Below are 23,826 nucleotides of genomic sequence, written 5' to 3'. Positions count from 1 at the left end.
GAGTATCTAACGCATTATAATTTTTTTTAGGGTTGGGAAAATATATCGAATCCGAAAATCCAAGCCGAACTCGATCCAATAAAAATGAATATCAAATGAATCTTATTTTATGATATTTTGGATTAAGGATATTATCTGAAACCAAATTCAAACTTAAATAGATATCCGATAGAACCCGAAACATTTAAAACCCCAAAAAAACTTATACCAAACATGATCTCAATTCCTAATATATATCCAAAATACACTAAGATATTATTGAACATCTAAAATAATTATCTATTACATGAAGGTTGATGGTTGAAGGTGGTAGTTAAAACTTGAAATTTTTAGATTTTGGTTTTATTTTCATTGAATAATGTTTTTCATTTCACAAGGCAACTTGGTTTACGTTTTATGCTTTCATTTTTTTTCTATCAATAGCTATGTGTACCTTTCATTTGATTTTGAATTATCACGTTTGATGTTCTTTTTAAAAAATTTTGAATCAATTTTACTCATGTTTTGGTTACAAAATACGTACAAATTAGGTACTTTAAAACCGAAAAACTAATTTTATTTATTTTTTGGTTACAGGGTAGGCACATATCATGAATTTTTAAGCCGAAGAACCGATTGGGACTCAAACCCGGAAGTACATCGGATTGTACCGGTTCTTTGAAGATTTACTAATTTCGACCCAAACCCGATAGAACCCGAACCGGTCTAGAACCAAACTTTTATATAATCCGAATGAAACTGATTTTAATAAATCCGAACGAGACCCGATGAACAAATCCGAAACCTGATTGGGTTTCTATTTTATATATTTTATTATTTTTTTACAATCCGTTAAAACTTATTGTAATTTTTAACATGACACATTTTTAGGAAAGACACCTTTTATAAATTTTAATAATCTCTTAAAAACAAATGCAATGTTTAGACTGAAAAGACAAGATCTGTCAACATTAATTAGGATTCCTATTTTGCTCCAAAAAAAAAAGAAGTTAGGATTCCTATTATTAATTGATGAGAGCAATAGTAAGCTAAAGCTCCAGCAGGGTAATAAGCAAAGCGACAAGTAGTCACTAGTTCTTTGATGAGCTTTTGTTGGCTAAAATTGTTTGCTTAAATTGCAACAGAGTGGAACTCTGTTTCGAGCTATATATACAGCAGCTTGGGACATAAAATAGCGGGAAGGCTTACTTATTCCATTCAAAATTGAAGACACATGTTTGTAAACTTGGAACATGTTTCCATTCAGTTACATACTCTGGTAAGGAGCACGGCTTAAGAAAAAGATACATACAAGTGAGAGACTCTCAACTCTGAAACAAAGGCGGAGAGAGCGTTGTTGAATTAGAGCACAACATCTAGAGATTTCGTAATGATAAAATAACCAGCGATCAAGGCATGATCACACCACTGATCAACGTCTTTACCCCAAATCTGACCCCCTTTGCGTATTTCGAGCGAAATCTCCGCACAACAAATGATTTCTTGTCTATGAAAAAACAAAACCAGTTTGCTAGCGTAACTCACAGTCCTCGCCAAATGACAACCAACACGTCTCATCTCAGCCAAGAAATCATCCAAACCTTTCACCACTCCCCAACACTTGTGCTCTGGATCATACGCTCTCAATTCGTCGTCAATATAATCGTAGAAGTACAAAACATCATCAACAACACACGCGTTCTCCCAGTCCTTGGAGTCCAGCACCTCGTCCGTTTCCCATTTGCTTTCCTTTGGGTCGTAAACAAAGCTATCCTCAAAACCCCTCGCGTACATCTTACCAGCCATCACAGCCAGACCACCAGACAAATACATTTCACATGTCTCTGGCTTTGTCACCCACGTTTGTGTTTCTGTATCGAACACCACCATCGCCTCTGACTTTGAACTGATAAACCCAATTACATAGATTCTCCCGCCGATGACGTCAGCGGCTGTATCAGACATGGGGGCAGGCATCTTCGGGAGATGTTGCACAGTGTGAGATGTACAGTCGATGAAGAAGGCTCTCGATGTCATCCCATCAAACACATATAACCTCGAACCCACCGCTACAAAGCTTCCTTCGGGAGGCATATCCGGACTCCCAGGGATAAGGACCAAGCGGCGGTTGCTATTGCCATTCTCTTTCCGGCGGCGGAGCGTAAACAAACGGTTCACACAGTCGTCCCTGTTGCGAAGGACAACACAGAGACAATGCTCAGTGCAGCCGAGCGAAGATCGTCTCGCGTATATCTCAGGCGACGAAACGAGCGAACGGAAGCGCTTCGAAACGAGGGACACTCTCGGATAGTTACATATCGGCACACGCGCCAAGATGTCAACCACGACGTCCTCCGGAAGTGACGTAATCGGAGACGGCGTCGGCGATCGCTTCTTCTCTGCCCAAGACATGTCTAGATTGCAAAACCCTTTATCGCCGAGAGAGAGAGAGAGAGAGTACCAAAATGGTTTTCACACAGTTCCCTTCCTCCTATCGCTTCAAACCATCCCCGATTAAAACTCTAACCGGCTTTGGTTTCATCGACTTGTCTGATTGAACCAATTGTCGGGCGACCAGAAAAAAAAAACAATTATCAAGCCGACAGTTAATCTGTATTTTTCACAAGGTTAATTAAATATATAGTAAATATTAAATATTATATGACATGCAAAATAACCTTCTTTGTTGAAGAATAATGGAATAATGGATTTTTGATGATGCAAAAATGTATTAGACACTCTACATACTTTTGAAAGCAAATCTATTCTACTGAAATTCAAAGGGCAATTCTCTCAAATAGCATTTTTTAAGTTTTTGTCACAAAAATAGCATTCTAAAAAGAAAATGACCAAATCTTTTTTATTTTGAAATTTTTAATCTTTATTTTTTTGTTTTCTTAGATTTGAAACACTATCCCCAAAACTCCACCTCTTAACTTTAAACCCTAAGTGTAGATTAGTTAATCCTTGGAAAAAATATTTTTTTATCTTTTAATAAAATTTATTTTGATCATTTTCTTCATTGAAAACTATTTTTGTGACAAAAACCTAAAAATAGCTATCTAGGGAATTTCTAAAAATTAAATGTGAATTATTAAAATTTTGTTTTACATTTACCAAACGTTTACTCATTTGATAAATGGAAAATACAAGATGTATTAGTTTAAGAAATAGAAAAATAAAGGAGTTTTAGGCAAATGTTCTACAATACACTATATATATATATATATTGAAAAGACAAGTAATTGATACAACTTTTCATATCAATGTTCGTAACTATTAAATGAACATTTTTATGATGAAAATAATAAAAATAAATATAAAATTCGAAAACTGAAAACTAACGGACGAATCTTTTCACAATTCAGTTAAAACAGTTATTTATTAATAAAATAATAATATAATGATTCTAAGTTAAATGATCTAAACTTTTTTAAAAATTTGATAAGTAAAACTTTAATTACTTAAGTCAATCTAACTTTAAATTACATTGGCATACTTTGACTTACACTTATCGTGATTGAATAATGTTTTATTAAAGCATTTTACAATCTAACTAACACAATTATATACTTCAAGTATTTTATACAATAAATTATGTTGGTGCAAACATCATTAAAAGATTAATTATTTAAAATTAAATAAATTAATGTTGCATAAAATAAAATATTTATTACAACAAGTAAATTACATTCTTACACATTTTCATAATCTCAAAAAAAAAACCATTGCATGATCAAAGGACACCTCCATATAGAAAGACACATCCATAGATATTTTAGTAACTTCTTTTAAACTAATGCAACATTTAAGATCAAAAGATAAATCTTTAAATATTTATTTTGGATTTCCAAAAAATTTGCATCCTTACACATTTTAAAAAACTTTTTATATTCATTATATGAGGAAAAAACACAATAATATATAAAGATACATTCTTTCACATTTTAACTTTTTCCAACTAATGCAATTTTTAAAATAAAATGACACAAGATACTATTGGACCAGAATTTAGCACTAAATCCTTCCCGCCAAAAAGATAAAAAAGCGGTTAACGACGACCTCGAGTTGAGCTTAGACAGGCCCATGAGAACTCGTAACCCAAAGTCGGCCCATAAAACCCGAGATTCTTTGAGTATGAAAGAGTCAAAGAACAAGAGAATTATTCTCCTTATATATCGGAGAGCGATCAATAAAGAAGAAGTCGTAGCTAGAAAGGTGGAGCATGTGCAATAAATTATTAACCATATTACTAGCTTCTTGCAACAACCTTGCTGTCATATAAAAGAGGCCTTGGATCTAACAAAGAGGACACCTTCTCGGGGAACGAAACAAAAACAAAAAGGATGAAAACAAAAGAATAAAGACTGAAAAAGAGGTGAAGAGACTTCGGTCTCGGCAAGACGCCATCTTCCTCCACCAACACATGATGGAATCATCATATCTGTCTAATGATTAAACAAGTCATCCATTTCTTTATGGTTTAAGAAGAACGAGAGAGATGAGATTCCCAATAATCATCTCACGACGTAAACACATCTTTGTAACAGTGAAAACAAGAATCCATGACGATAGCGACCCTTGTATCATGTTAATGATCGACCTTATCTTCATACGACAAGATCGATCTAAAGAGATCATATGCAGTTCGAGAACTTATCAATCGTACACTAACTACTAATTATTCAAGACAAGAGATCTCGAAGCAAACATCGAGCTCGAGACCGACGAAGTCGAGGTCTCGCCCATGACCGAAGAAACCAACATCTCTTTCTAGATGATTATAATCGAACTACGTTTAGACTTATCCTTGACGGGTACGTAGGCAGCTCGATCCCGAGTTCAGTCACGATCCTTCTTAATCCTGATATCTCTATGATATTCGACCTGCGAATATAGTTCATTCTTGTCGACTCATACCTGATTACATTGTTGCGTTCTAAGGATATCGTTGCCCACGTTATTTCTTCCCTAGATTGAACTCCCGATCACTATCAAATTCTTAGTGTAGATTTTAGGATCTACAGATACATTGTTACACTTTTTCAAAAATATTTTTAAACCAAACACATAAATATATAAATTCATATCTTTTGACATTTTAACCGTTTCTTTTCAACAAATGCAACAAATAAAATGACACGAGATACACTGGGATTGCTATTATTAATAGATATTTGTATATCTAAACAATTAACTATTAATTGTATTTTTCATATTTAATGTTTTCTATTTTAATTAAGATTATGATTTTTCATATAAAGAATTTATTATAGATAAATATTCAAGCCTAAGCTTGTATTTAGTTTTGATATAATTAATAAAGAATTTTATTTTTTGAGAGAATCTTTTTTTCTTTCTATAACTTGTATTTATTTGATTAGATTTATCAATAAAAAAACGTCTCAAGCGAGGTTTTTTAGAATCTTCCTATTGAGTTTGCAGGTTCTAAGTGAGCATTATATAATCCCTTCGTTAAGGTGTTTATTGTTGCTTCCAATTAGAGGTCTTTAATATTTATTTCGGTTTGATTTTGGTTCTTTTTTTTATTTTTCAGCATTTCGATTTATAAAAAATAGCTACCATATTAAAACTATATATACTTTTGTTTCGTTTGGTTTTTATACCGTTGGTTTTTAGTTTATTCGGTTTTATACCAAAAACCCAAAAATATATTTATCTTTTACAATATTTTGTAAATTTTACTTTATATAATTAGAAATCGGCGTTAATAAAACATGAATGTATTTTGTTTTAAATAGACTTATTTTTTACTATTTAAAATAATTAGTAAACATGTTAAGTTGATAACAATAATAATAGTTTTTATAGAATAAAAAAATTAGTAATCTATAAAAAAATAAATAACTAAATATTAGTACACATATCTGTCAATGACAAAAGTAAAATTTTTCTTTTAATTTGATAAATATGAAAAATAACTTTTAACTTAAAACAAAATATTATATTACTAAAATCAACATTTTAACTATGAAGATCATATCAATAAATAAATTATGTATATATAATTAATTAAATTATAGAATTTACATATAATTTACATTAATCGGTTTATTCAGTTTGATCGGTTTATATACCAAATCATATCCATATACCGAGTTTTTAGAAAGAAAAAAAATTCATTTAGTATATGTGATTCTATCAAATCCAAACCACTTTCTCTATTTCGATTTGGTTTTACCGGATTGGACATCGTCAGTTCCACTTCATCACTTTATCTTGTTTCTGCCACCGAAATGTTAATAATAGTATGGAAGATCTTTCGATATTATTGTGGCAAGTATATTTTAAATAGGAATAGGGAAATTTTGAGCAAAAAAAAAAGTATAGGAATATTGGAGTCGGTAATAACATATATAACCGGATAACTTAGGAAGGTTTAAGAGCCTCCTCCTGACCCGATAATGTCTCCTCCTCTGATGAAAGTCAGAAAAGTATCTTCATTCATCGCGGGCAAGAGACCAAGAGAAGATGATAATGATCCGTCGTCACCCTCACCACTTTCTTGGTTGCCCGACGAACTTGTTTTGCAGTGCTTACTCCGCGTCCCAAAAACCTACGACCTAAACCTCTCTTACGTTTCCAAAACCCTAAGGTCTCTTGTTCGCTCTCCTGACCTCCACCGTTTGCGCTCTTCCCTCCCTAAAAACTCCATCTATGTCTACTTCCGCGGAGAAAAAACTCTTGAACCGAAACAATATTGGTTCACTCTCCGTCAGATTCAGAGTTCGAAACCGGAGATTGAGTATCAGTTGATTCCGGTTAATAACTTGCCTTCTCATCCTTTTATGTACCACTCTTCAGCCATAGCGGTTGGATCAGAGATATTCTTCGTTGGTGGATTATCCAAACCTTCTTCGGATCTTTGGATTCTTGATACTCGTTCTGGAGAGTTGTCGCAAGGACCAAGCATGAAGGTGGCTCGAACTTGTGACTCCGTCGTGGGAGTAATCAACGGGAAGATACACATGATCGGAGGGTGCCTAAACAAGAAGATTCAAGTCGAGGTTTATGATCCAAAAACGCGAAGCTGGACAGTAGGCGAGGGTCCTGACGAGAGGTTTCGACTCGGACTAATTACGATGACGCAGTTAACTGCGTCGCTCGGTTGGAATGTTTATTCTGCTGAAACTGCGAAAATCAATGTGTACAATGCGAGACAAGGTGGAAGACTGGAGACTGTGAAGATGCCAAGTGATGTTGTCTGGTGCATGTGCGTAGTCGCTGATTTGCTTTATGCTTACTATTTTCGTGAAGGGTTGATGTGGCTCGACGCAAAGCGTAAGATATGGAAAAGAGTCATTGGTGTTGGCTGTAATGATTTGAAGGCACTTGGTGTTAATTTTCATGACGCTGTAATGGCGGAATATAATGGAAAGCTGGCGATTTTGTGGCCCGAGGCCGAGGGTAATCATTTAGATAGGACGGAGATAAGAATTAGGTGTGCGTTGATAGCGTTGGATTGGGTTGGAGATGGAATGCGTGAGAGGATTGAGTGGTCTGGCACCGTAGCCGAAATGCCAGATAATTATTCTTTTCATAAAATTTTTGTTGTTTCTGGGTGAGGTCCATTTATTGTTTAGTCACCCTTCCCCGCTATTTGTAAAATATGGCTGTAACATGAGCTCTGCCTGACTGTTTTTTTTTTTTTTTTGAGAAACAATTACTGTTTAAGTTCTTTGCAATCTTTAGACAAGTTGTTTTGCATGTCCTTACTATATATATAATCGACTTTGGATATACAGATTCTTTTTTTCCATCAGTTGTATAAAATATACAGTTTTTTTTTTATGTGCATATAGACTCTTCCTGGTATAGAACCTTGAGAATTTGACGCTGACCTTTTTGAGGAAAATGAGAGGAAGAAAGAATCTTGCAACACTCACAGCCGTTACATTTTTGGTAGGTTCTCAGGATTACCTGCAGAGTCTGTCTCCTAGGTAATCTTGTTACCAAAGGGATAGTGACCTCTTCTGTTGCATAGTTGTTCAATCGTTATTTGATTGAGAACAGACTTTATGATTTGATTTCTATTCTGAGTCGTGGAAAGATGGAAACTCATTGATATCGCGAACTAGTGAAAGTTTTCTGCTTTTCCATTGCTTGAAGTATGCTGCATTCAAACGTTTGTCACTTGTCCGGAGTCCTTCAACTGATTTCCTGCACATCTCTATTTTCTGCATTTCTAAATTTTGGTATTTTAACATTGATATTGATGACACTGGTAAGATTCAGTTAGTGAAACATGGGGAAAGGCATTTGAACACTTCAACTTTGGTATTGTCTCAATTCTGTTGGAACTAAAATTATTCTATAACTTTGGTATTTATAGAATATTTAATATTCAAGCATGGCCCCTCTCTCAGATTTATTCTAACCCTGTGGTGTTTCGAATATTTTTTATCTACTCGAATATGGATTATTTATTTTAACTGCCTATTAAATACATTTACTTTCTATGGATAATATGTTATATCTTGAAAAGTCGAAATGATAAGATTTATAAGAACGAAGATGAAAATCCAGAAAATATTATGAATGTAGCGGACATAGAGGAAGCTTGTGGCAGATGCGCAACTATATAACTCATAAATTTCTGAGATAAAGTATGTTAACCAACCAAGCCAACAAATGGGAGATATATATGAGATGGTATTATGTGGATGGAGCTTGGAACGAACACGACAGTTTTACAAGCTTGATAATGGTTTTGCAGCAGAGCCGTGCTTCAAGTGTATCCAAAAAGGCTTTCGCCTAGGGCCCCCAAAATATATAGTTTTTTTAGGGCTCCAAATTTCCAAAAATTATTAGTAGTATATTGGTTTAAGTTTGTCATTTATTATTCAATACAAGTTCAATTATCTACATTGCTTTTTAAAAAAATGAGTATTTTATTTTATTGTCAATTTTCCAAATTGAAAAAATGAATATATGTTTTATATGTCAAACTCCTAAATAAAAAGGAAAAAGTGCAGCTTTATATACCAATCTTGACGATTCCAGTTTCTGTCGCCACTGCTGAAAGAAGCTTTTCCAAGTTAAAGCTAATAAAGTCTTATCTTCGATCAACCATGTCACAAGAAAGATTAAATGGTCTACCAATTATATCGATCGAGAGATAATTAGTTAGGAATCTAGATTATGATAATTTGATTAAAGAGTTTATTGAAAAAGAGGGAAGAAAAATTTTGCCTTAGTTTTTTAAAGTTATTGTCTTAATATTTTTTTTTCAAATATATATTGTACCATGATAAAAAAAAATTTATAAAGGGGCCCCATTTTTATATTCGCCTCAGGCCCCATTAAACCTTCGCACGGCTCTGTTTTGCAGTATTATCAATTGTGGACAGAAATATCAATTGTTGGGCTATTTGTGAAATGGCATATGTTCATGTTGTTTTTAATGCATCTAAAGGGTTATTTAGCCAAAAAGCAAACAGATATTATATGAATTATGATAATATAAGCTTTGTGACCAACAAACAATGATGATAACAGTTGGTTTTGCATGGATTTATTTATTTCAGGAAAACCAGGTTGGCGGGAAAAAACAATCACTTGCACGAGACTCTTGTCATAAGTCCCTTTTTGTCATAAGGACAAACTACTAGTTAGTTGGGAGGGCTAGAATAACATAGCGAAATAGAGCATTTTGAACTTTGAAGTAAATATTTACTTGAAGTTACATATAAAAAGGAAAAATTTACTCTATGAAGAAACTGCAGGAAATTGCATTGGGTGTATGTCTCAATAGATTTTATAAATTAGAAACAAAAGGGAAGAATTATATATGCAAGTGGGGTTGCTCTTAAATGTGCATATTTTTTTTTTCTCGCATGTACACCCTCTCCGGTTGGCTCACACCTCACAGGTCGGCAAAATATAAAAAATACGTTTGCGCACAAAATTATTAAATCAACTTCGCCAATAATTACTCGAAGATGCATTAATGGATTTTCTATTTCTCATAATATTTATCGCAATAATAATATAGTAAAGTTGACATTGTGTTTTTCTTTTGAAAAATAAGGTTGAAATTGTTGCAAACTTGCAATTATAAAATGGGATCGATACAACCCAAAATCAATTAAATGGCGTGGTAGTTAGATGTAGTTTCGAGCCGACGCAACCTCTTTTTGTTGACTTTTACCATGCACCAATGCAGAGTGTATACAAATATATACACAATTTCGACAACAGTTTCAATTGATTCTCAAGCGTTTGGAGAAAATAATAATATGATAATAACTCTAAACCAATATATATCTTCTATCTGAAAAGGTAAAACCAACTTGCGGAGACACAACCATCGGAAGTGGTACATGACTGCATGCATAATGTGACACACTTCTCTTTTCCAGCTCTTTAAAGAAACAAAAAGAAAGAAAAGAACTTCTAAGCTTTTGCTCAAAAAAAAAAAAGAACTTCTAAGCTAATCTAGACGATTAATCAAAAGAAATTTTTGTTGAGAAAATTACCATTATTAATTGAATTCAGTGATGGTTTTTTTTTGATATTTCAATATAATTTCTTACCACTACAACATTTATATCCAAATTCAAACAATCAGACGATGTTGAAGGTTTTCTTACCAACTTACCAGTATTTAATACTATCTTTGATATCACGAATTCATCATCAAAATAGGACAAACATAATTAATTAGAGAAAAAAAAGAATACCAAATAACATAACTCTTGATTAGCTATTTATTGGAAACAAACGAGAAATGATATGCCTTAGGCAACATTGTTTTCCTTCACTTATGAACCAGACAAACATTTGCTTCCAGTAGTTTAAAATAGAAAGAAAAAAAAACTCGCAAATTAAGTAAATAATTATGGGAAAGGAGAAATGAAATTTTGAAATCAATCATGCGTAGGTGCAGCAGTGGCGATAACACCGAGTTTCTGAAGATTGAGTTTGACGACAGTGTCCACAAACATTCTGGTGTCCTCTACCGTGTTCCCCTCGGGAACATCAACCGTGTAGGATTCAAGAACCACCGTGTAGACTCTTCGGGGATCTTGATTCAAGAACTCGTTGACCGACGTCACCGATTTGTAGTTGTTAAGCCGGTGCTCTCCACCAACAACCCTAAAGCTCAGGACACGGTGGTTGTCGTCGAGAAACTCGAGCCGCTCTGTGCTGGTGGAGGCTGGGATGCCGGAGATTACAGTGACTTCCCGGACGCTTCCGACGCCGCCGTCGCCCGACACGCGTCGGCAGCTTTTGACGAAGTGTTTGTAGCGTTGTGGGTTGTCGAAGCTGCGGATGAGAGGCCAAACAATGGAGGCGGGAGCGTCGATTCTTTGGGCTACGAGAGAAGTGCAAGTGGTTGGGTCCGGTTCGAACTGGTGGTAAGTATTGATAACTGGTTCGAGGGTTTTGTGCTCCTCGTCGGTTAGGCCTTTCACGACTGGGTACGAGCTCATGATGATGAATAGATCACACGTGTGACGTGTGTGGGGCTGGGAGCGAATTAGTGTTCGATGAGACAGAGAGAGATGGCCTTCTTGCTGGAGATTGGGGGTTTGTGAAAGAGATGAGAATAACATACAGTTCTTTTTCGGGAGCTATGTGGTGTTTTATATTTTCATACGTCTGATCAACCCATATCATTGTTTTTCTTTTGACGAATTTGTCCTTTGCATTTGTTTATTGTTGTTCATCAAATAAAAAGACCAATAAATACTAACTTCTTTTTAGATAAATGGAGATCTCACTCTGTATCCTGTCTAAAGTATTTCAAAATAAAGAACCTCTCAGTAAAATCCTTTTTTATCTAAACTCGATTTTTTAATTGCGCAGATTAGTACCAATGGATGATGGGTCAGAGACTCATAATATTGCACAGACTAAGACCAATGGAAATATATATATCTGAATGTAAAATGTATTATATTTAAAGATGTCATCAGTTTACTGATAACATCAGAAACACACACACATAATGGTTAACTTGAGAGGCCATTCAGAGAAAAGAACATAATGGTTAACTTTGGTAAATTGTTTTTCAGTGAACGACTTCTTAATTGACACTAACATACTGATTGATTAAGCTACTACCATATTTATCATACAGATATAAAGTGTGGGTAATGTTACTTTGAATTAAAATTTGTTGGCTACTGAAAATCCATTAATGAGTGGAACAAAATTAATTCCGCTCATGCACTCTTTTGGGGTTCGAGAAAAAATAGGTGGTGGTCAGAGCTGAGTTATTTTGTCCTGTAGCAAACCAAATGATCTGTATTATTCCTTGATTTAGTGAGAAGGTTACACTGCACTACACATGCATTTAATAATTAGGTATTTACCACAATAGATGTTCGATTTTTAACTATCTTTAGAAAGCCATATAATTTAGTTATGCATCAAAGATTATCTTCACGTACGCTCATGGAAAATGGGTTTGTTTGTATAGTTAAACTGATTAGTTTGCAAATGCAAACAATCTATCTTATGGCCAAAACAGAAAACGATTTTTCAAACGGGTTCATTTGCTTATTATTCTAGATTTATTTATTGTTTCCTTGGAATTAGTAAAGTCATTATTGACTAGGTCTTGCCATTTTAGGCTAACCTTTCCTTTAATGATTAGTATAAAGATAAAATACTAGAAAACATGACCAATAATTGATCAATGTTTAGGGTTTATTAATTAAGTACTGAAACGTCCAATATCTTACTCTCTCTGTATCATAATAAGTGTCATTCTACCTTTTTTTGTTATACAAAAGTGTCACTTTACAATTATAATGCAAATTATATTTATTTTTATCTGAAAATTAATTGCAAACTGCATTGGTTTTATAAATAATTTTATTTATCTCAAATACTATTGGTCATAAAGATATAATTAATAACAACTTATATATATTTCCGATGTTTTCTTAGTCTGTTTGAAAAGTAGACACTTATTCAGAATATCTTTATAAATAAAGTAGACTTTGGTTCCTCCACAAGCGTCCACGTCATCAGGCAGAGGAGGGCGAAAGATGCCACGTGTCCCTTATAAAAACTCAACGAACGTATGTTTTCGTTACTTTCATCGGATTGGGTTTTTATCTTATATATGTTGCTGCTGGCTCATTCGCATGTTTTTGGCCTTTTATTAAACTTTTTTTTTTTTTTTTTTGCAGCCCAATTAAGAGTTAGGTTTCTCATCGTCTTCTCACCTTCTTCTTCTATGCCGATTTTCAGAAAGTGAAGCTTCCATCGATGAATCGTTACGCCTCCACCTTCCACTAAAATGCCCTTAAATCCGAGCTTTAAGGCGATTATCCCACTACTCACAATTTAAAGCATTGAATCGACCTCTTTGCATTCTAAACTAATTAACTAAAGCTGCAAGTATAAATATCACACCTTGCACCGATGAACAGCACAACTTCAACGAGATCGAGAAGAACAGTTTGTTCGAAATATCGATTCCGACAATGGCCAATTCCTTCACCCTCTTTGCGGATCTGAAAGCCTGCCGCTGCTCCAACACTTCGGAGGTTCGTTTGCTGCATTTTTCGGGAGGCGAGGAACGTTAGGAAAGTCGGTGAACTCATGAGTCTTGACATGGTACGATGAGCAGGTAAGCACCTCTGTTTTCGATTGAACCTGGCGACGATAACATCCATTCAGATTGTCTGATCATGTAATTGGCTCCTTTCCAACAGTCAACTGTTATTCAAGGTTCCGTAAGTGTGAACCGTGTATCCAAATTCAGTCAACAAACAACTTCCTGGTATGTGTCTTTAGTTTGAGTATTGTTTTTTGTTTTTTTGTGATAGCATGTGTTAACTCAATCCCATTAAATCATTTCTCATATATAATTGGTGAGCTAAGTTCAATCAGGAGCACAATCACCGACAGTATACAGGGGCCCAGTGTGTAATGCTAACTCTGCGTCTAAAAAAGTACCTTGAATTGTTTAATCTCCATTTGTTACAATAGATACTCTAACGTACGTATACTTGTGACTCTAAAACTTTGGTTTTTGTTTTTTTTTCGCAGGGATGTAAATGTTCCTGTTAGTATGTTTGACTATTTGGCTCTTGCATTTCATAAGAAAATTGATAGCTACGGGAAAGAGCCTAAAATTGTGCTTGCCACCAACATTAATCCTAAGATAGTTGGGGGTAAGAGCCAATCTTTTTTCACTGTAGTTGCATTTTAACATAGGTTCAACAAATCTATACAATAGAGTGTTTGTTTTGAACTGACATTCTCTTTAAAAAAAACCATATGCGTTGTCAGGCCGGTTAGTTCTGAAGGCCACTTCTGGCACACATATCTACTTTGATTCTGAGACAGCTGCAGGAAAAGAAGAGTTTGAAGTAAGTCCCCTCATTCTGATTAGATAATCACAACTTTTGTCTTGTCCTGATGAAATGGAATTTCTACTTTGTTCACTGTTTTTCAAGCTCAGCCCATTGCAGATGACAGGCGATGGAACAGACCAGACAGCATCTTTATTAAAGCTGGTTCATGCCCAAAAAATTGAACCTCCAACCGTTGCTGGGCTTAACCAATAGGTTATTACTGCTGATCCTCATTTGAAGTTTGGTCTATATAAATTTAATATTCTTTGAGATTATTCTTCTCATTTGTCTGCTTCTTCTGCACTTTACAGATAATTGAGTTTCTTTGCACAGCTAAAGTGACCGGATGTTCAAAGAAACTTGTCCGAGAGATATATTCCTTCAAATGTGTCGCATGTGATGAAACTAATGTTGTGGCTGCACTCAAGTAAGAAAATAGGTGTTGATGCTCAGGTTGACACTGAACTGCCTCGATCCCTTGCTGAGATTGTTGGGAATACATACACCTTCCAGCTCAAGTTAAAGGACTTCAATTTACTTCAAAGCACCAAACCTTCACCATTTCTGGCGTTTTTCCTTCGAGAGAGCTTGCACCTGTGCCATCCTTTGTTGTGAATGTTGGTCTCTTTTCTTAATGTGAATCTGCTGCTATCCGTATATAATCTCTGTGTTTGTTACCTTATTAATAGAAAGGTGTGCAGGTCCCTGAAGCATCGCAGCCTGAAGTTGTGGCAACGGGATCTGATGTCAAAGTTGATAACACTTGCTCTGTTACAGAGGCGCCATCTACATCTGATGGTTCACTTGCCGGACGTACAGAATCAGCCAGTGAGCAAGTTGCTTTGGAAGAGAATGCACCGAAGAAACCACGTTTGGAATGAGTCTACTATGAGAAACAACCACGTCTTCTCTTTATCAAATAATTGCTTTTGTATCTTTCAATTTCCTTGGAATCAATTTCCCTTTTTATAATATTCAATGTGGTGGTTGTTTAAATTAGTAATAAGTCGTCTTTTCAATTTTCTTTAGTTCTATTTCTCCTTTTTAAACTTTCAAATTTCTTTAGCTTTATTTCTTCTTTTTAAACTCTACGTGGTGGTGGTGGTTGTTCCAATTAGTAATGCAAATCATTTTCAGAACAGAAGATTTACACCACGTGGATCTGTAAAGTCAATAGTCATGCACCCTTGCATAAAACGTCCAAACTTGCAGTGCTTATAAAACCGTTTAGGCTACAGAAAAATGTTTACTTTCCAATTGCATCCATAACAACATGCGGCTCGCAGCACATATTTTGCCTCAACATCTATGATGGTCAGAGCAAGCTTAGGAATAATAAACTGAAAATAATTAATTCACAATTATACAATCAAAAGTTCATACACCGAAATTTTTAAGCACATAAGATTTAAAACAATAACATTGAAAAAAAAACACGACAACCGTTGCGTCCAACGTATTGGCCACTAAGCAACTTCGAACCAAAGTCATACACTACGATCACTAATCACTGTCAATTGGTTCCGGAAAAAATATCATTTTTAACTTATTTTCGTCTTCATTTTTTTTAATATATTTTCTTTACTAAGACCATAAAGTAAATTGTAAATTTGTTTAAGAATAAAACATACGAACCCGGCACGTAGCGCCGGAAAACCTCTAGTATATACCAATAAAGGAGGCTTTGCTCCCTTCTCCTTGCGCCACGTCAGCATGGAGGGAGGAGCAATCGCCGACACGTGTCGCCCAGCCAGTCCCCGCGTCTTTCCCTTCTGTTCTGTGTCGTGTTCCTTTTCTGTTTTATTAAGAACTGGGTTTTAAGTTAATTGAATTGGTTTGGCCCGTTAGACCCAAAGGTGTTTAGGGTTGGTCGTCGACTTCTTCTTCCAGAAGCAACCTCTCCGATGTATAACTCACGAAACCAAACCGTCGATCCGAGCTCTGTAACGCCTCTCAATCCATAAATCCTTTCTTTACTCTGAGTTTTCCTCAATTAATCCACTCCGCCCATGTTAATCAAACAAAATACCTCTTCGTTTCCACCGTAACTGGTTCGAGCTTCCCCTATAAATGTCCCACTAAAACCTATTTGTATGTTTCCGGTTTGTCTTAAACTTATCTGTCAAATATGGCTACTTCTCACATCCAAATCCAATTTTCCGAGTTGAAGGACGGACGATGCAAACAAAAGTTCAGAGCAGACACATACAATTTTGGGAAGCTGGGAATTTTTATAAAGGTGGGAGCTGATGGGTGTCGATAGCTAATTGATGCGAAGGTATACCCAAGAATTTTTTTTTTAGCAATCTTTTATGTGATAGTTTCATCTTCACCGTTCTTAGGCCACTCTCATCCAAGGGTTAATCCGACCTTCAAGTTTGCTGATGCCCCAATATTTATTAGATTCTCGGAGCAGTCTGTTTTCTATGAGGTAGCAGAAACGAATGAGCCAATCCAGAAGGAGAGTTTCAGGTTCCGAAAATACGACGAGCTCATGTCACTTGCCAACACCGACACCAAAACTTATTTGCTAGGTTTGGAGTACTAAACATCCTTTTCAATTAGTCAATGTAGGAATTTAAAAGATGACAGTGAAATTACTTTAATGGTTGTCTTCGTTAACAGATATCATTTGTGAAGTACGAGGCATCAAAACCATTTACAACAAGGCTACACATGGCACTCAACGCCTCATGGCTACCATTTAGCTTGATAGGCATTTCACAAATCACCTTCTTCTTTGAGTGTTTATGTTTAACAAAAATGAGGCTTACTATATTCTCACACGATGATATGCATTTTAATAACCAATATCAACCCAAAGTTAGTTGGTGGTAACTAACTTCTCTCTGTTACTCCTCATATTTGTTAATTAAGCTCTTCCATTCACACTGCTGCTACGTTCAAAACCTTTGTGGTCATGTAGTCATAGAATAAGCTCACACCTGTTTATAGTTGTATCCAATACTCTCAGTCAAATATAGAACTGCTACAAAATTGCTTGATCTTATATATGGTCAAACTGATCATATATATATGTATCATAGGTTATATTGAGTTAGTGGAATTTTTTTTTCTATGCTTTATTATTGTTGAGAAAGAAATATTACACAACCAAATTTTTTATTTACTTTTTAGTCAACGAGAGAATACGATTGATATGGTTGTTTTACATGATTGTATTGTATAGCTATCATCCAGAGAAGTTATAGTCAACGAGTGGTTTTTTTTGCGATTGTATAAATGGTCTTTCGTTTTATCCATCTACTATGTCAAATTGTCCTAAAACGTCTATTAAGTTGTCAACTTGCATACGGAACTTAAAGATTCACTGATTTAAGATGTTTTATATTTTGTCATCATGGCCAAGTCGGCTGTTTCTCAACGCAACTTTGGACATTCATTTCTATTTTGACAACGACTGTGTAGCTAGCATCAACTACCTGAAAAAGTAAGCTACAGATCTATTAATATGTTCAATAAGATGCTTATCGTTAACTGCAACTGCTTACCAAACTGCAATTTGTTTGTATGCTAGGGTATGTGGCTTTGACGAGGGATCATCCTCAGCTCCAACAAAGTATAATGGTGTTAAAAAGATTGAATCAATTCCACTGTCCGAACTCAATTCCCACGTCCTCACTGCATCACCAGAGGTAAACCTCATTTCTTATTGTCACATCGTTTACGTAATTGCTCCATATATATTTAACCATTTTAATGTTGGCCACAAGCAGGCAGTAGAGTTCATTTGCACAGCTGTTGTCAATGGTATTGAGACTGGAAATGGGTGGTGCTATATTTCATGCTCGAAATACTACCGAAAGCTCAAACTTGGAATCTCAGCTTTCACATGCCATGCATATCAAGATGACAATGCAATGGGTATTGTAAGGTAATTTAGTACGCTACAAATTGTACCGACAACAAATCCAAACTATACGTAGTCCTCGCACCCATCATCCGTAAACCTTATATTAATTTTTTGGCCTTGGTACCGTGTGCAAATGAATGTGTCAGATGCATATGACTGCTGAGTTTGTAGATTTTGACAGTGAAATGACCAGGCTTACAAATGTCAATGTCATCCATTCAAGTGTCAGTAGGCGTATCTCAGCTAATGGTTTGCTTTACAATTTCGTTGGTTCCTTTCTCACATTATTTTGGAAGGATTATTTTAGCTAACTAATATTTAACCATGCAACAGAACGAGGGCGACCAAGACATCCAAGAATTAGCACTTCCCCAAAGCCTTCCATCTCAACCTCTCCCAATTCAACTTCTCATCAAAACATCAGAGCTCCACAGCGTCCCGCATCTTTGATCGCAACCAGCGCCCTCCTCTACCTAATTTTGACGCCAACGTGTGTATGACTGTTATAATAGGTTTAGCTGCTCTGCAAAGTTGTTGCTTCTTGACTGAGTTTTCGCTTTCACATGGAGGGAATAACAACCCATGGAGGAAGAACCTAGCGCTAAGAAGAGCCGGACTGAGTTAAATTTGTCCGACTGTCGCAGCTATTTTGGCAATGAGCCATCCTTTGATGATTTCTGCATTTCAATGACTTCTACAAATTCTATTTGAGTTTTTTTTTGCACTAACCCTAATAGAATTTATTTCATGTATTTTTCCCTTTAAATAATTTCATAATCGTTGCAATGCAAGCAGCCTGGTCAAAAGGCTACACTAAGGTAATATTTGAAGGTGATTGCAAAAATTTAGTGGATCTTGTCTCAAGAAGAAAGATCAATTTTGGAATGCACAATTATCTATGAGAAGCCTGGAAATGGGATGCCAAGTTTAGATAAGTGGAGCATCGATGGATTACAAGAGAAAGCAACAAGCCTGCAGATTTACTTGCAACACAAGTTTCACAAGGAAACAACTCTTTTACAATTTATAGCTTTGTGCCTAGAATATGAAATGATGTTGTGCATCATGACTATGTTATTTCAATAATATAATTATATTTCGAGAAAAAAAAATTCCATAAACTCTTTAGTTGACATTTAAGATATTTTCTTCCATTTATGGTTATCTTTAGTTGACATTTAAGATATTTTTCACCATTTATAGTTAGCTATATAGTTGTCTTTCTTTGTTTTCAATAGTACAATCATCATTTTGGCTTCCAATTTAATATAGGTATAGGAAAGAAAAATAGTATGTAGTTTTACTACAGTACACATATTTACAATAAAAAGATAATAAAATAATGTTAGTTAAAGGTAAAGAGCCTAATAAATAAAATTTATTCTCATCCTCTTTTTACAGAAAAAGATTAAAAAGCATTATTCTTCCTCATTCCAGGAAAAAAATATATATTTTAATCTTTCAGATTTGTTCTCTCCTCTTAACTTGTTTTGTTCTTAACTTCAAACTTAAACGGTTGATCAAAAATGCATTCCTCAAACTAAAATATCCTTCTGAAAAAAGCGCTAGAGCCAATGATTAAAAAAAAAAAATTCAGATTGTGAGGAAGCATGAGCGAACATGGTGGACCATATCATCTAGACATCTCTGGTCCAGAAATTGCGACTGGTTCTAACTAAAAAATTAGAAATGTAAAGTGAAGAGAAGGGCTCACAAATAATAACCTTCCAATACTTCTTTAACCATACATAGCTCAATAAATTTTTTTATAAGAAATTATATATCAAACATATACTACTCACACGTACATGAGCCAACAACCACAACTTCCGCTCAAATATAAACAATTTGCCAACCATTCAACACTATAGCTTCTAACAAACTGCTTAAGCAGTCACATAGTATGCTAAACCAACAAAAGCATCATCACCCCATACATCCACTCAAACCACGGCCATGACTTAATGATCAACCAGTCGCTCTCAACGTCCAACATATATCACGACATCATAGGATGAAATATTAAAATATTTAAACAAATAACAACCCGCGCGACTACTAGTTAGTCATATAGCTTGTTTTTTGAATACCAGAAAATTCCACACATGATCTAATGAGATTTGTCCTTTGTTGCTAACGAGGTGATTAATTGACCAAGTCAGATCTTAGTTAACCAATTAGATTATATCTTGCAAGTGTTCGAGGTTTAAATGAGACTGAGGAAAAGTGCAAAGCAAACAATTTTCTAATTGGTTAGTATAGATTAGATGAATAATGTTCAAGCGGGATTGTCCTTTGCAAAGTGAAAGACTTCAAAGACCTACAAAAAAAAAAGAAAATAAGGTGCTTCCTGTTGTGTTGGTGATGAAAAATCGATTTGTAAATGAAGCTTAAATCAAACAGTCGAGCTGGTGACTGAAGAAGGCATAAGGGTTTAGTGTCCGGTTAATCATTGCTCTTGGTTTACGGTTATGAAAACTCGTTATCAGCTGTAACTAATTTTGCTTAATATAGAATTAGAGGCAGCTCATGTGTTACACACTCAAGTGACATGAGGTGTAATAGACCATCACTATTGCGTGATCTTGAGAGTTTGTTACGATCAAAGTGATTAGTGATTTGCCGTGCCAGCCCATAGACGTAATTACATCAGTGAACTTTTTACAGTGTTAACTTTTGATAGCATATTTGTTTTGAATTTTTTTTAAGGGTTTTAAGCTGTTTTTGAATCTAGAGTATTTTAGATAAAACAATCCAATTGAAATCAAAATTGAAGATTTTTTTGGGTATTTTAGATAAAACTATCCAATTATTATCCAAAACCGAAAACCGGAAGAACTGAGTTGAAATCGATTCAATTTATTTAGTTTAACATTTTTTAATCTGAAAAAGTGAAAACCTAAAAACTCAAGTGTACTTGAAGAAGAAAGAAAAAAAAACTCAAAAAGTGAACAAAATCGAGTATCGGCGATGATAAACAATTTGAGAGTGGGTTTGATGGAAGAAATTAATTTCCCACAATTACCAGATAACCAAACCGGTTCGGTATGCTATCAAAATCAGAGACGAGACCAATGCTAAACCAAACTGAATTGCTTAATAGTTTCCACATGACCTTTGTCCTGTTATAGGGCTTTCGGTCATAGTCCGATTCAGAGGGGAGAGAGAGAGAGAGAGAGACGAAGGTCGTAGAATGGATTTGATGGAGAAAAACATGGAGTTAATCGAGGTTCAGAAACTCGAAGGGCACACCGACAGAGTTTGGAACGCAGCCTGGAACCCTGTTAGTCCGATTCTTGCTTCTTGCAGTGGTGACAACACCGTAAGAATCTGGGAACAGAGCTCTCTCTCTCGCTCCTGGTCCTGCAAGGTCCCCCTCGATCTATACTTGTTTAAAATTAATATTATCCTGAATTTATCGATTCTTGTGTTACTTAAAGGCCCAAGCTTTATTTGATCCTTTTGTGTGTTGTGATTGTTCAGACAGTTTTAGAAGAAACGCACACAAGAACTGTGAGGTCGTGTTCTTGGTCACCTTCAGGGAAGTTATTGGCCACTGCTAGTTTTGATGGTACCACTGCTATTTGGGAAGATTTGGGAGATGAGTTTGAGTGTATTTCCACTTTGGAGGTACTTCCTTCTTTAGCCCCATCCTTGAATTTTTTCTATTATATAGTAAAATCTTATTTAAAGTAAAATGGTATGCAGGGACATGAAAACGAAGTCAAGAGTGTATCATGGAACGCATCTGGTTCGTACCTTGCAACATGTAGCAGAGACAAATCTGTGTGGATCTGGGAAGTGCTAGGAGGGAATGAATATGATTGTGCTTCAGTGTTGAATGGGCATACTCAAGATGTGAAGATGGTTCTGTGGCATCCCACCATGGATGTTTTGTTTTCTTGCTCTTATGATAACACCATCAAGGTAGTGATGAGAATACTTTTGATTTGGTTCAGTGACCCGAAACTTGTACAAATTTAAGAAGATTTTTATAACTTTTATTAATTGCTACTCGCAGGTTTGGTGGTCTGAAGATGACGATGGTGATTATCAATGTGTCCAGACCTTAGATGAATCTACCAAGTATAACCTCTACTTGCCTGTTTTTTAGACTTTACGTTTTGTAATAGAAGATTTAATTAATGCTTTTGGGTCTCACAGTGGTCACTCCTCTACTGTTTGGGCCATCTCGTTTAACGCTGCAGGGGACAAGATGGTCACCTGTAGGTTAGTGAATCTACTCCCCCTCCTTTGTCTATGACTGTCTCTAGTTTACTGTCTTGACAAATATCAACCTTTCTACTTGCAGTGATGATCTAACCTTGAAGATATGGAGGGCAGATATTTCCATGATGCACTCTGGTGAAGGATATGCACCTTGGTGAGAATATAATTGGTTTACATGTTAACCGACTTTGTTCTTATTATTCTAGTTTAAGAATGTCAACCTGCTCCGACTTTGCAGGACTCATGTTTGTACACTTTCTGGTTATCATGACCGTACCATATTCTCAACTCACTGGTCAAGGTATTCAAAACTTGTCTTGGCTTAGTTTATTAACAATATGATGTTAAATTTTTTTTTTAGCTTATAGAAAATCCATTTAAACTTTTTAGTTTAAAGTTCCACAAGTTTACACATCGGTTTCTTTCTTACAACTTGACAGCGATGACATTATTGCCAGTGGAGCTGGTGATGATGCCATAGGGTTGTTCGTGGAGAGCAAACAACATGACTCTGTAAGAAAATTTTCATCTATTGTTTTACTTCAAAATTGTGGTGTTCAGTCCAGTTATGCAACCAGACATTTTCTCTTCTACTTTTTAACTTTAAGCTGTTTTGCCTGTGTAACCAGGTTAATGGACCTTCATTTAATCTTTTACTCAAGAAGGAAAAAGCACATGAAATGGATATAAACTCTGTTCAATGGTCACCCAGTGTAAGTTTCTATGTTTCTTATGAAGTAATAGACACAGATGGATACAACTTTGATAAGTGAGGTCGAAATGGCATCATATAAACGTTATAACATAATTCCGAAGATTTGTTATTTGAATAGAGAGAGAGATGATGATGGCATTGTTTCTTGCGTTGTTGCATAGTAATCTATGATTCTGAGCGTGCTGTTGTTTTCCTGAAACAGAAGGAGAACAGGTTGCTTGCCTCGGCCAGTGATGATGGGATGGTGAAGATTTGGCAGCTTGAAACTATACCGTGAATGGTATTTTGTTTTTGTAAGGTTTTGAAACTTCTTTGATTTTTTTTTTTCCTGAGATATAATGTATTGAGTAACAATGGCAACAAGATAACTCTAAACGATTTTTCATATGATTTAAGGTCCATTATTATTATTATATAACAACTTTACATGTCCATGTCAAATGCAATGTTTGCGTTGGTGCCCCCGGTTTCCGCGCTAGTTATATTACAACCACTTTACAGTTCTTTGGTAGAGATTTCCAACAGTTTATAAGAATTTTCCGTCTTGGTCGGGTCCAGTCATGAAGTACACGCTGTAAAACAAAATCAGTTTCAGATGTAAGTACACGCTAAAGCACTACTATCCATACGCTTTCAAGAAATAGAAATGAATTGTTGAACTTGCTTTCAAGATCATGGCATCTCCGGTT

The 23,826-nt window shown here is 35.4% G+C and overlaps 4 protein-coding genes and 1 pseudogene across 5 annotated transcripts; 3 read left to right on the top strand and 2 right to left on the bottom strand.

The window, feature by feature from the left end:
* Positions 1-1,148: 1,148 nt before the first annotated feature.
* Positions 1,149-2,447, bottom strand: LOC106399703 (F-box/kelch-repeat protein At4g38940-like). Its single transcript, XM_022712890.2, has 2 exons — positions 1,903-2,447; positions 1,149-1,863 (listed from the first exon to the last, which is right to left on the bottom strand). The coding sequence occupies exons 1-2, from the start codon at positions 2,389-2,391 to the stop codon at positions 1,342-1,344; spliced, it is 1,011 nt and encodes a 336-aa protein (XP_022568611.2). The 5' UTR covers positions 2,392-2,447; the 3' UTR covers positions 1,149-1,341.
* Positions 2,419-23,569, top strand: LOC106411836 (protein CIA1-like). Its single transcript, XM_013852677.3, has 11 exons — positions 2,419-2,436; positions 21,351-21,562; positions 21,676-21,822; positions 21,901-22,119; positions 22,214-22,278; positions 22,357-22,422; positions 22,505-22,576; positions 22,661-22,723; positions 22,863-22,935; positions 23,052-23,135; positions 23,340-23,569. Exons 2-11 carry the CDS (start codon positions 21,386-21,388, stop codon positions 23,412-23,414), a joined length of 1,041 nt encoding a protein of 346 aa, XP_013708131.2. The 5' UTR covers positions 2,419-2,436; positions 21,351-21,385; the 3' UTR covers positions 23,415-23,569.
* LOC106399075 (F-box/kelch-repeat protein At2g22050-like) lies at positions 6,047-9,251 on the top strand. The gene has a single exon (XM_013839550.3). It carries the CDS (start codon positions 6,405-6,407, stop codon positions 7,563-7,565), a length of 1,161 nt encoding a protein of 386 aa, XP_013695004.3. The 5' UTR covers positions 6,047-6,404; the 3' UTR covers positions 7,566-9,251.
* Positions 10,680-11,674, bottom strand: LOC106429971 (annotated as a pseudogene).
* LOC106412293 lies at positions 15,923-19,016 on the top strand. 2 transcript variants are annotated; one of them, XM_048764991.1, is made up of 7 exons: positions 15,923-16,596; positions 16,722-16,852; positions 16,944-17,769; positions 17,857-17,974; positions 18,056-18,213; positions 18,374-18,441; positions 18,526-19,016. In XM_048764991.1, the coding sequence occupies exons 3-7, from the start codon at positions 17,660-17,662 to the stop codon at positions 18,690-18,692; spliced, it is 621 nt and encodes a 206-aa protein (XP_048620948.1). In that variant the 5' UTR covers positions 15,923-16,596; positions 16,722-16,852; positions 16,944-17,659; the 3' UTR covers positions 18,693-19,016. The 2 variants fall into 2 exon arrangements, with proteins under 2 accessions (XP_048620948.1, XP_022563546.2); XM_022707825.2 differs by having other exon boundaries at positions 16,661-16,852.
* Positions 23,570-23,826: the final 257 nt, after the last annotated feature.

Source organism: Brassica napus, chromosome C8 (assembly GCF_020379485.1).
Source record: "Brassica napus cultivar Da-Ae chromosome C8, Da-Ae, whole genome shotgun sequence".
Classification (NCBI taxonomy): domain Eukaryota; kingdom Viridiplantae; phylum Streptophyta; class Magnoliopsida; order Brassicales; family Brassicaceae; genus Brassica; species Brassica napus.
This window is presented reverse-complemented; position numbering and strand designations above follow the sequence as displayed.

Excerpts from the sequence above, each read along its gene's own strand:
- LOC106399703 (XM_022712890.2), bottom strand. The coding sequence starts at position 2,391 with ATGTCTTGGGCAGAGAAGAAGCGATCGCCGACGCCGTCTCCGATTACG. Across the intron at positions 1,864-1,902 it reads TCATCGGCGGGAGAATCTAT|GTGTTCGATACAGAAACACA; the intron begins GTAATTGGGTTT and ends GAGGCGATGGTG.
- LOC106411836 (XM_013852677.3), top strand. The coding sequence starts at position 21,386 with ATGGATTTGATGGAGAAAAACATGGAGTTAATCGAGGTTCAGAAACTC. Across the intron at positions 21,823-21,900 it reads AGTGTATTTCCACTTTGGAG|GGACATGAAAACGAAGTCAA; the intron begins GTACTTCCTTCT and ends AATGGTATGCAG. Across the intron at positions 22,120-22,213 it reads CTTATGATAACACCATCAAG|GTTTGGTGGTCTGAAGATGA; the intron begins GTAGTGATGAGA and ends TGCTACTCGCAG.
- LOC106412293 (XM_048764991.1), top strand. The coding sequence starts at position 17,660 with ATGTTTTATATTTTGTCATCATGGCCAAGTCGGCTGTTTCTCAACGCA. Across the intron at positions 17,770-17,856 it reads AGCATCAACTACCTGAAAAA|GGTATGTGGCTTTGACGAGG; the intron begins GTAAGCTACAGA and ends TTTGTATGCTAG. Across the intron at positions 18,214-18,373 it reads AATGCAATGGGTATTGTAAG|TGAAATGACCAGGCTTACAA; the intron begins GTAATTTAGTAC and ends AGATTTTGACAG.
- LOC106399075 (XM_013839550.3), top strand. The coding sequence starts at position 6,405 with ATGTCTCCTCCTCTGATGAAAGTCAGAAAAGTATCTTCATTCATCGCG.